Genomic DNA, 11,360 nt, shown 5'->3' on the forward strand with positions numbered 1-11,360 from the left:
CCTTCCCAGCATGCAGTGGTTCTCTGGACCCACCCTTCCCAGCATGCAGTGGTTCTCTCTCGTTGTGGTTATTCTCCCCTTTCACTGCTCTGTCCTCCCTTTTCTCAAATGTCTTAGTTTTCTCCTTCAGTGACGCCCACTCACAGATTTCTCATTGTTGATAATTCTGTTTTGAAGTCTCCTTATGTTCCTAATGAATGAATTGCTATTTTCACTGTGAGATTTAAAATATATATATACCTTGGTAGGTAGTGCTTTCTTGTAGGTCCCTAAGACTAGTCAGTTACAAGTATTTTGACATAAGAAAACCAGTGAAACAGAATTGCTTTGTTAGGAACAGGAAGAAATAAACGGATCTCTGTAGTGAATCTTGGGTGTAACTGGAGACACTTGGGGTGCAGAATGGCTCTTTCACAGTCTGCCTCAGCCTGGATAATCCTTTCCAGAATAAGTAAATCTCCCATTCTGTCCTCTTACTCTGATGCCATAGGTGGTGAGCATTATGAAAGGAAAGTCAACATCTCCATTGAAACTGTTGTTGGTGGTGTGTGGTACTGGGGATTGAATACAGGACTGTGAGCATGCCCGGCAAGTACTCTGTCACTGAGCTTCATTCTTTTTTTTTTTTTTTTTTTTTTTTTAATACTTGCTATCTTTGAGACAAGCTCTTACCAGGTTGCCCAGTTGGCTTTGAACTCGCTCTGTAGCCCAGGTAGTTCTTGAACTTGGAATCTTCCAACCTCAGCTGTTATTACAGGCAGAACTCTTACTGCATGTTATCAGTGATTGACCCTGTGTAGCCCAGGGAATACTTTTAGTCCTTATTTTTCCTCTCGCATTTAAGTCTTAATTAATAAATGTCTCTTTGAAATAAATTCCACCTATTTCTTGTACCACCATTTCTGTTCATTCTCTTCCTACGGCAGGAACTGCCATTTTTCAGTCTCTTGATTTTTTTTTTTTTCCTTTGCAAGTTTTCTAAACCACTATGCTTCTTAGAGTTTGGTTCTCTTCAGCTCTCATTGTATGTATTCCTTGCTCGGTGGTTTAACCCATGCCATGTCTTCACAGTGCCAGTGCTGCTGAACTCTACAATTCTGCACAGCAGACCTTTGTTTAGCTTGCAGACATGTTCCTGTCAGGCAACTATCTAAATCTTTCATAAATGTCTCAGAGTCATACCAGAGGCTAAGTCTATCACCCAAAGTATAATGTTTATTTCCTGTCTTGGCTATTGGTTGAATTCACTGCCCAACTCTTTAGTGAGAGGATCTCTCATTCACTCCTGTTCATCTCCTGTCTATCACTAAAATCACTTGAATCTTTTTTTTGTTGTTGTTGTTTTTCGAGACAGGGTTTCTCTGTGTAGCCCTGGCTATCCTGGAACTCACTCTGTAGACCAGGCTGGCCTTGAACTCAGAAATCCGCCTGCCTCTGCCTCCCAAGTGCTGGGATTAAAGGCGTGCGCCACCACCGCCCGGCCACCTATCTCCCACCACTCTCGGTATATGTCCTAACATTCATTTGTACCAGCTTGCCTCCGATTCATCAAAGCTGTCATGCTTTCTCATTTCCAGCCATTATACCCCTGCTTCCCACTGTCTTAGTGATCCACATTGCCATGCTGCTTGTTATTTCAGAAGCAGCTCCACTGCCAACCCTTCCGTCAGGTTTTCTCACAGTCTCTAGAGACTTAGTGTTTTTTGTCTTAAGAGCATCCTTTGCTGTCTGAAGACTTAGCATGTTATGTGTAGCTGTTCCCCACTATACTGTGAATCCTCCAAGAGCAAGGGCCGTGACCTCTCTCTGATAGTAGACTCAAAGGAACGTATGCTAAGTGAACATGTTAGATGTGTGGCATCTCAGAGACCTCCTATCATAATGGGGGTAGGAATGCTGTAGCAGGAGCTTAAACACTGTTTCATAAAAGTTTTGTGAAATTGGAGCAGCTGGATTCTGAGATAACTTACAGAAAATAGGTCCCGGCAATGTTCTTCTTGTGGACCGAGGAAACTTGGCTTATGGAGAGTAATACATGCCAGTGTGCTTTGGACTAACGGTTCTACAGCTTGTTAGAGGTGTGCATCTGTGGTGAATGGAGGTGCCAGGATTTAGACAGATTAAAGATTATATCTCGTTCATATTACTCCCATATTCTACATAAGTTCTGGTTTTGGAAAAAGATGATGAGATATGTTTTTGAAGTCTTTCTGAATGTGTTACACCTTGTGCTGTCTGTGCTTGGGGACAGCCAGGACCATTTAGTATAATTAGTTTGAGTTTTTTTCTAATTTTATTTTATTTATTATTTATTTTGTTTTTGAGACAGGGTTTATGTCCCTCTGGCTGTCCTGAAGCTCTCTATGTAGACCAGGCCAGTCTCACACTTAAGAGATCTGTCTATCTGTGTTCCCTGAATGCTAGGATTAAAGGGGTACACCACCACACCCAGCCAGTTGTTTATTTTAGTATTGAATCTTAAGTAGTGTGAGCAAATTGGCAGGGCTGGTAACACAGGCCTGTGCCTGGGAAGCTGAGGCCAGAGGAATCTTAGTCAAGGCTGACCTGAGGTACGGATGAGTTCAAGGCCAACTTGGGGAATTCAGTGGGACCCTGCTCAGTAAATAAATAAACAAAAAGTAAAAAGAGTGGGATATTGCATAGTAAAAGAGTGCTTTCCCAGCTTCTAGTGATTAGATTTGAATTATAGTAAAGTTGAGCCCCAATTTCAGCAGTGAGCAGTGGTGCACACACATAGTCCTAGGTCTTCAAGTTGGAAACCAGACTCTGTTACATAGTGAGTCCCTGTCTGAAAAACAACAAAACAGAACTACTACCTCCTATAGCACAGTGATTTTTGAAAGAGAAACATGGGGCAACACAGGGTCTCCAGATGTTAGAACAAAGCTCTAAGTGGTCATTTGTATGAGAAGGTAGTACACTGTGCTGATCAGCTGTCACTGTACAACACTCTAGTTCCTTAGAAATGTGGGGCTGGCCCATTGGTATGAATACTAGCTAGCAGTGATCCACATAGTAAGGAAGACTACCTCTTGCCCAGAAAGCAAAAAGATAAAAGAGCCAGGATTCCATAGTCCCCTTTAGAAGTGTGTTCCCAAGCATCTATGAGGCCACTCTCTTAAAGGTAGGCCTACCCCAGAGATCAAACATTTAACAAACAGAAACCTTCAGAGGACATTCAACATGCTCACTATGGGGTATGTTTCATAAGATAAAGAAACTATAGAAGTGGGGGAATGAGAACAATAGGGGAACACATACCTATAGTCTGATCTGCAAGCAACCATGTCAAGAAGTTGACTCACTTCTACCCAGGCTGTTTCCCTATGTACCTTCCACTCCTGTGGCTTAGGGGAAAGTAGCAAATAGCCATCAGCCTGCTATTCTGCTTAAGAAATTGTCTTTTAGCTGGGCATGGTGGTGTATGTCTTTGATATGCAGAAGCATGTGGGTTTCTGAGTTTGAGGCCAGCCTGGTGTACAGAGCGAGTTCCAGGACGGTCAGGGATACATAGAAAGAAAAAGGGGGCGAGGGGAGAAATTGCCCTTTGGTGATGCAGTATTGAGCCTAAGTCTTTTTGCCTTTAGGAAATGGACCAAACGATGGCTGCCAATGCTCAGAAGAATAAATTCTTGATTGATGGATTTCCAAGAAATCAAGACAACCTTCAGGGTTGGAACAAGACCATGGATGGAAAAGCAGATGTGTCTTTTGTTCTGTTTTTTGACTGTAATAATGAGGTAATGAACATATTCATCTGTCCACATGAGCTTCAAGCTATAGATGGTCAGCTGTTAGAGAAAAATAGTGATTTTTTTTTTTAAATTAACATTTTCTGTTGGCAGCAGTATATATATCTAGTGAGTGAATAGACTGGGTGGGCAGAACAGCATCGCCTTGTTAATAGAATATTGAGGGAGCGGCTTTGTGACCCTAAGGCTTGTTTTACTTTGTATATGTAATAAGAGTCAAGTTGGTTTTGTTTGTTTTAATAAGCGTATATAGTAATGTTAGGTCATGAAGCTGAAGTGCTGCTGAAGTGTCTCCTGCTTGGAATGGTGTGTTGTTTATGGAAGATGTAGATCTGGAAAGGTGGAGAAGCCTGCTGTTGTTGAGGAATTTGTCTTCTATGAATAGAATGATTTGGAAAATAGCAAGAATAAATTCTCTGCTCCCATTCCCCAACTTCTAATGGCAAACCAAGACATACCTTTGAATAAGTAAATAAATTTCTCAGAACCATTAATTAAAAAGCCTGACTCTGTTAGACAACCACTAGGCTATAAATTTTGTTAAATTGATGCCAACAGTCTGAATCTGAAGGAGTGCCTTGAAGGAAGTAGGCTATTCTTAGGTTGAATTGTAAATGCGCCTCTGGTAAAGGCTTGCCACAGCCTTTGAGTTGTTTTAAATGTAACTCTCTCCTCCCAACTCTTCAAAATATGTTTTCACTTACTCTTCAAAGTTCACTTTAAAATGTTACCACAGCTTTATAGCTAAGGAATGTTTATTCACGATTAACAAGAGATGCTTTATTCAAATATGTTGACTCAAATATTTGGATATTTATGGAATTATTGTAAAGTAAGCAAAAATGGTACAAAGTTTGAGGCACATAATTCATACCTAATGAGTTAATAATATGTCTGAGATGAAGCCATACCCACACAGATCTTCTTTTTATTGCAGTTTGAAAAAAATACAGCAGGAAAAACTGAGTCATGAATGAATTCTTACTATGATCTGTACTTATTTAACCTAGTTTATATAAATTGAACCACATGTTTAAATTTAAAAAGATTTTGCATGTTGATTAATGAGTTAGACACATTGAGTTTAATGTAGAATTTTTGGGTTTTTTCTGTTTTGTTTTAGTCTCTTCAAAATATTTTCTTTTTTGCTTTTTTAAAAACATAACTTTTTACTCTGTCTCTCTTTAGATCTGTATTGAACGATGTCTTGAAAGGGGAAAAAGCAGTGGTAGAAGTGACGACAACAGAGAGAGCCTGGAAAAGAGGTAACTCGCAGGCCTTACTTCACCACCTCATGCCTGCTGTGGGGACGGCTTATTCTGTTCTGTTTTGTTCTGTTCTACTTTGTTCAGAAAAAGAATGTGTCACTCTCACATAGGCGCGGTGGCTTCTGTGAAGAGAGCAAGCATCAGACTCTCTTGTCAGCCTTTCTGTAATGTGGAAGAGGGAGGACAGTTAACCTACAGTCATGAAATAATTGTTTCTTTTGCAGAATTCAGACTTATCTTGAATCAACAAAACCAATTATTGATTTATATGAAGAAATGGGGAAAGTCAAGAAAATAGATGCTTCTAAGTCTGTTGATGAAGTAAGTGTATCTGCTTTGTCTTTGCAGCAAACAAAAAATTGATCACTGGGGTAGGTATGAAAAAAGATATTCTAAAGAATAGTACTTAGTTTTTCAAGAGATTTGAGGCTAACTGTGAAAATTTTTTTCCTTTTTTTAGTAAGTCTAAAATGGGTTTATAACATCAGACTTGTTTTCACAAGAAGTGGGTGGTTTATTAATTCCAGACGTCTTTCCTCAAATAGGGAAAGACTGGTATTGTCAGTACAGTGATTTGGATCTTGTTCATTGTCACAATCTGTAGCACAACTGGCATGTCGTAGCCAAGGGCCCTGGCTGTTTTCTTACGGAACACAGAGCTCCTGAGGTGCAGGCTTCCCAGGATACTGCTCTCTGCCCTGTACAGACCTCAGTGTCTGTAAATCCCTGCCTGCAGATACTCCTCCTGTTTCTGAATTCATCTGCACTCCTTTTCCCCAGTTCTCTCAGTCTTGCTTCTCTCAGAATCACTGGCCAAAGTAAGGCCCAGAGGAGGGCTCACTGAGATCTTTCACTCACTGCCACTGCCTGTAGTGGTGAGTCGGTCGGCCCATGAGAGGACTTGGACTTTTACAGTCGAGTGAGATTCATCCTTTGGGTTTCTATTTTACCAGACTACTAGCAGCCCATCAAGAAGCACGTTTAGTCAGAAAGCATTAATAAAATGGAAGGCAAAGTGTTCACAGTTTTATGTGCTTCATTTATATTACTAATATAGTGAAATATATGAAATTAAGAAATTATAATCTTTAAAATCGCCGGGCAGTGGTGGCGCACGCCTTTAATCCCAGCACTTGGGAGGCAGAGACAGGTGGATTTCTGAGTTCGAGGCCAGCCTGGTTTACAGAGTGAGTTCCAGGACAGCCAGGGCTGCACAGAGAAACCCTGTCTCGAAAAACCAAAAAATAAAACAAAACAAAAAAAACAACAAGAAATTATAATGTTTAAAATCAATACAGAATTGATGTATTTTTTTTAAACAGGAACTTAGCTGTACAGTTTTATCTGTATTTTTTTTTTTTTTAATTTTGGCATTGGGAATTGAATTGAACCCAGGACCTCATACATGCTACACTGTATTTTTACAATATCTGCTTTTAAAATTGTCTTTTTCCTCTACAGGTTTTTGGTGAAGTTGTGAAGATTTTTGACAAAGAAGGCTAACTAACCCTGAAGACATCTTTGAAATCATGCTTGAATATTGCTTTGATAGCTGCTATCACAGCCCCCTTTTAAGGCAGTTTTAATCTTTCAAAATTACATCTCAATTAATGTCTAGAAATATATAGTAAGGCAAATTAAATTATGTGTTTTTTTTAATTTGTGGTCACAGTACACAGTGAATTCAGGTTTAAATCATTTTAGGTATTATGGTGCTCACAAAACGAAGAAGGGTATCAGCTAATTCTTGTTAAAAGACTATCCCTTTTATCCCTTTTATGTCGGTGCCTTCTGTGAGCTAAATTTTTTTTTGTATGCATGTATATCCCTTTTGTAATTGCAACATATTGGGATTTCCACTTCCTCTTGCTGCGCATTTAAAATTTCCAACCTCCTAAGTGAATTTGTGGACCAAAATTGAAGGAACTTTATGTGTAGCTGGTTCTTGCTCATGGTGTTTAGTAAACAAACTCATGAAATGGATTCCTAGCAAGGTTCTATTTATCAAATAACTGACCATTTCCTGTCGAAAGTTAAAACTTAGAGATTGATTTATTGCAGCTTGTGCAAAGTTGTATAACAGGGCATAGTCTTTGCTCCCAAGGTTTGAGTCAGGGGACAGGGGATTCAGAGCCTGAGCAGGATTGTCAGCTTTCTTCTGACATAATCTGTGGGGCAAGGGTCACAAGTAGTGACCTGTGTTCCTATGCTCTGTGACACAGGGCTAGTCATCATTAAACTGATGTTACCACAGTTCCTAGAAGCAGATCCTTGACACGCATTCACTAGTTTATGCTAATTTGATTCAGTTCTTGTTTTAATAATTGTTCAAGGATTTTTTGTTTTGTTTCTTAGACTAAATACAGTTAGAATAAATTAGACAAAGCAATCTAATGGTTAAAATTTCCATTTGTATTTTACTTTCTGGAATATGTTTTTCATGGTTACTTGTTTTAAAAGATTTTAAAAATCATTGCACTTTGATCAGAAAAATAATAAATATATCTTATAAATGTTTGATTCCCTTCCTGCTTGCTTTTTCAATAAAGTTTGAAAGTCCAAGTGATTTTCTTTCTTTAGAAAATTAAAAATTTGTTTTCTTTTTTTCTTTGTTCTTTATTTCCTATCCCTAAAACTGAGTGATAACTAAGGTTCTTTTTTAAAAAATGTTTATGAATGTTTTGTCTGCATGTATGTTTGCATACCATGTGCATGCCTGGTGCCCACAGAAGTCAGAAGAGGTCGGATCTCCTGCTACTAGAGCTACAGAAAATTGTGAGTTGCCTTGCAGGTGCTTGGAACAACCGAGGTCCTCTGCAAAACTGCAAATGCTTCTCACCTTTGAGTGAGCTGCCTGTTCAGCCTGTATCTAAGGTTCTTAATAGAGAGATTACTTTAAATCCTCATTTCAGCACTTACACTGTTTAGTACATAGTGTTAAATAGAACACAGACTTTATATAATTAGATTTTATTGAAAATAGTAAGAACAAGTTAATGGACTTTTAAAAATAATGCATTTCTAAGTGTCTTTCACAATATTTACTACTTGTCGTTAGAAAACAAAGTATCCCTTCATGCTACAGTGTACTTACCACATGCTTATATTCAGTCTGTCTTGGTTCTTAGAAGATTATAGTGAATTTTTGTCTAGTAGTTTAATCCATTGGGGCAGAGGCTTTGTTGGTGATTAATCACACAGCTATGAAATGAAGAGAGGGTACAGACTTCCTGTCCATGCAAGTGAAGAAACACCAGCTGGGAATGTAGATACTCTTACTGATGACTGTAAGAACACCCTTCAGGTTTTGAGAGGACTAGGTGTTTTGAATAATCAAATATCTCTCTGACATTTGCAAACAAATTAACAAACAAAAAACTCACGGTAATTTCTGACTTATGAGTAAGTTTGCTTTTTAAGTAGAATAATGTGTTGGCAATACTGAGTTTTGGGGTTGATGAGATAAATCTGACTTTGCTAGTTTAATCATTCTGTTTATCAAAGATACAGTACTAGAAGCTTTTGCGATTCTTGAAGGACTTTACTTTTGAGCCTCTTAAAAGTTACTGTCATTTCCATGTTCTAGTGTTGGATGTATATGATTATTTAGTAAATAATCTCAATAAATGTGCTGATGCCTTTGGTGTCCTTGCTGGTTCTGATTTCTATTCTCTTTATAAGTGTATTGGACATGAAACATTATATTTAACACACGAGTTCTCAGCAAAAACAGTGCAGACAGAGGAGAACTTCTGCACTGTGTTTGGCTGTCTGGACTTAAACAGTGTGTAATATCCCATTTTTTCAAGAGCTGATTTGGGCAGAGCACATGTAACCTGTTTCACCACCTGTAGGAAGCATTCTTTGCTTGTCTCTTGGAAGGGAAATTAGCAGCAGGGAATATCTCCAAATATGGGCTTTTTGTGGACTGGCCATGTCCTTATTGTTTTAGAATGTGCAGTCATTAAAGGGGTACCTGGAGATACTGGTGATTGAAAGATATGAAGTTAGCATTCCTTCCTTGGAGATTTGGGCCTTCATCTTCGAAGGGGTATCACTGCTACCAGCACATTCTTTGCCTTCTAGTTTTCTTTCTGAATCACTGATGCGGAAATTCAGATATCTTCTGCTAATTTCATTTATTTTTTTCTGTCCCCTGTGAGACAGGTTCTAACTGTAGTTGAAGCTGATCTCAAACTCACTCTCCTACTTTAGCCTCTTCTGTGCTGAGGGACAAGTTCAGTCATTCTTACTTAGTTCAGTTATCTCTAACACCTCTGTGTCTTCAGCTAAATTTAACATTCCATAATTCTAATCATTTTTCAGTTAAAAGGAAGCTTATTTATTATGTGCCAAAGAGAAAGGAAAACAATGGTCCTAACCACCCACCCGTTCCTTTCCTTCCTCATTCCTGGAACCAGTATAGTAGGTATAGGTGTAGTTGTTAATGATGGTGTAATGATCTGGGTATTTTCCAAACCCTGTGTTTCACCAGCTTTCCTCTTGTGGGGAGATAGGGAAACTCAAGATGAATTTTTTTTTCTTTTTTTTCAAGATGAGTATTAAGCTAAGGTTAGCCATACTAGCTTCAGGCTGCCAGGCTCAGGCTTTTACAGATCCCTGCCTGCTGGCCCATCAGAGCAAAACCCGTTTTTCTTGAGTCTGTCTTCAAAGAGGCTTTTCTTGGTAGGTTACCAAATATATTATCACATTCTAGCCTGTAGTGTGTCCATGGACAGTATTAAGTAAGAGCACTTCATGGATAATAATAAGTTTGGATCTCAGCATAGTGCATATGTGACTAATTCCAGCTCTTGAGGGATCTGGTGCCCTCCTTTGGCTTCCATGTGTGAATAGATACACATACACACCACCCTGCACATGCAGAGATATATAGATACATAAAAAGAATCTTGCTTGTTTGTTTTTGTTTTTCAAGGCAAGGTTTCTTTGTGTAGCCCTGGCTGTCCTGGAACTCAATCTGTAGACCAGGGTGGCCTTGAACTCAGATCTGCCTACCTCTGCCTTCTGAGTGCTGGGATTAAAGGCATGTGCTATCATTGCCCAGCAAAGAATTAACTTTAAACAAACAAGTAAACAAACAAAAACGTTTGTGAGCTTTGGAAATATTCTTACAGTATTTTTTTTTAAGACAGTGTCTCGTTATGTAGCCTTGGCTGGCCTGTTTCACAAGAGACCTGCCTACCTTGGCCTCCCAAGTAATTGCTGGGATAAAAGGTATGTACCATCACATCTGACTCCTTAATTTAAGGTGAATTTCCAAGAAAATGCCTTAATTCAGTAAGTCTTGTTAGGAGTTCTAAACCCTTGCATCCCTGTAAGCATACAGCAGAATTGGCCTCCTGCCAACTGCCTGGTTCTAAGGACTTCCAGGGCTCAGCAATCAGTACTTAAAAGGCACAGAATTACAGAAAGCATAAAGTTCTGTGCCCCAGCTCACCCTGAGTTGTTTATAGGCTTTATAAAGAAGCGTTTTTACAAACTGCCAGAACTTGACAAACTGTGTGTCTGATGGTGGTAGGACAGCATCAAAGTGGCCCCATGATGGTGGGCTGTTTCTCACTACCAGGAGCACAGTGCATACACTGTTGTCGCCCTGTCCTCATTTGGGATGATAGGCTAAATGAACATTCTTTACATTATTTAGAAGGGAAAAAATAAGGTTTAATTGGCTAGCTTTTAGATTGGGAGAGAGTATTTCCACTTTAGAGTGACTGAGTGGTTGACCTCAGGACATAGCTCCTCGGTAGAGCATTTGTTCAGCCTTATCCATGCCCTGGGTTCAATTTCCAGCACCACAAGAACTAAAATAATATATCGACCAAGTTAAAACAGCAATCTCTGCTTGGTGCCTTGGCAGGTGCCTATCATTCTGATTACTTAAGAATGCTGAGGCAAGAGGAAAAGATCCTGTGAGCCCAGAAGGACAAACTGAACAATACAGCAAGGCTGAACAACAAAACCAGCCTCCCTAAAACTGATCTCACCTAGTCAGGGTGTGTCATGTGCTGAATCCAGCATGGCTGAGCAGAGCATATCCTTTTCCACTGCTGAGAGCCTTTACTTAGGGTGGATAAGTGCTGTTTCAGAAAGGAAGGTAAACACTGGGCTTGGGCTTACTGCTGTGTGCTCATGGAAAAATACAAACTGAGGGGGGAGTGGAATAGCATGGGGCAAGAAGAGAGATTTCATGCTACTATACGAACATTATGGTCCTTGCTGGGGCTGGCTTGTCCTGCTGTCTCTCATCAAACACCATTCTTGTTCTATCTCAAAATGTTCATGACCACAGACTGCA

At 39.5% G+C, this 11,360-nt stretch overlaps 1 protein-coding gene across 1 annotated transcript in view; it reads left to right on the top strand.

Annotated features, from left to right (window-relative positions):
- The window catches only part of Cmpk1 (cytidine/uridine monophosphate kinase 1), a 28,268-nt gene extending 19,597 nt beyond the window's left edge, over window positions 1-8,671 (top strand). Inside the window, exons 3-6 of the mRNA XM_028786011.1 lie at window positions 3,609-3,761; window positions 4,962-5,038; window positions 5,266-5,362; window positions 6,503-8,671. Coding sequence (XP_028641844.1) covers window positions 3,609-3,761; window positions 4,962-5,038; window positions 5,266-5,362; window positions 6,503-6,544 — 369 coding nt within the window. The 3' untranslated portion in view covers window positions 6,545-8,671. The remainder of the gene's footprint in view (window positions 1-3,608; window positions 3,762-4,961; window positions 5,039-5,265; window positions 5,363-6,502) is intronic.
- The last annotated feature ends 2,689 nt before the right edge of the window (window positions 8,672-11,360 follow it).

This window comes from Grammomys surdaster, unplaced genomic scaffold, assembly GCF_004785775.1.
Source record: "Grammomys surdaster isolate TR1022 unplaced genomic scaffold, NIH_TR_1.0 100, whole genome shotgun sequence".
NCBI classification, from domain to species: domain Eukaryota; kingdom Metazoa; phylum Chordata; class Mammalia; order Rodentia; family Muridae; genus Grammomys; species Grammomys surdaster.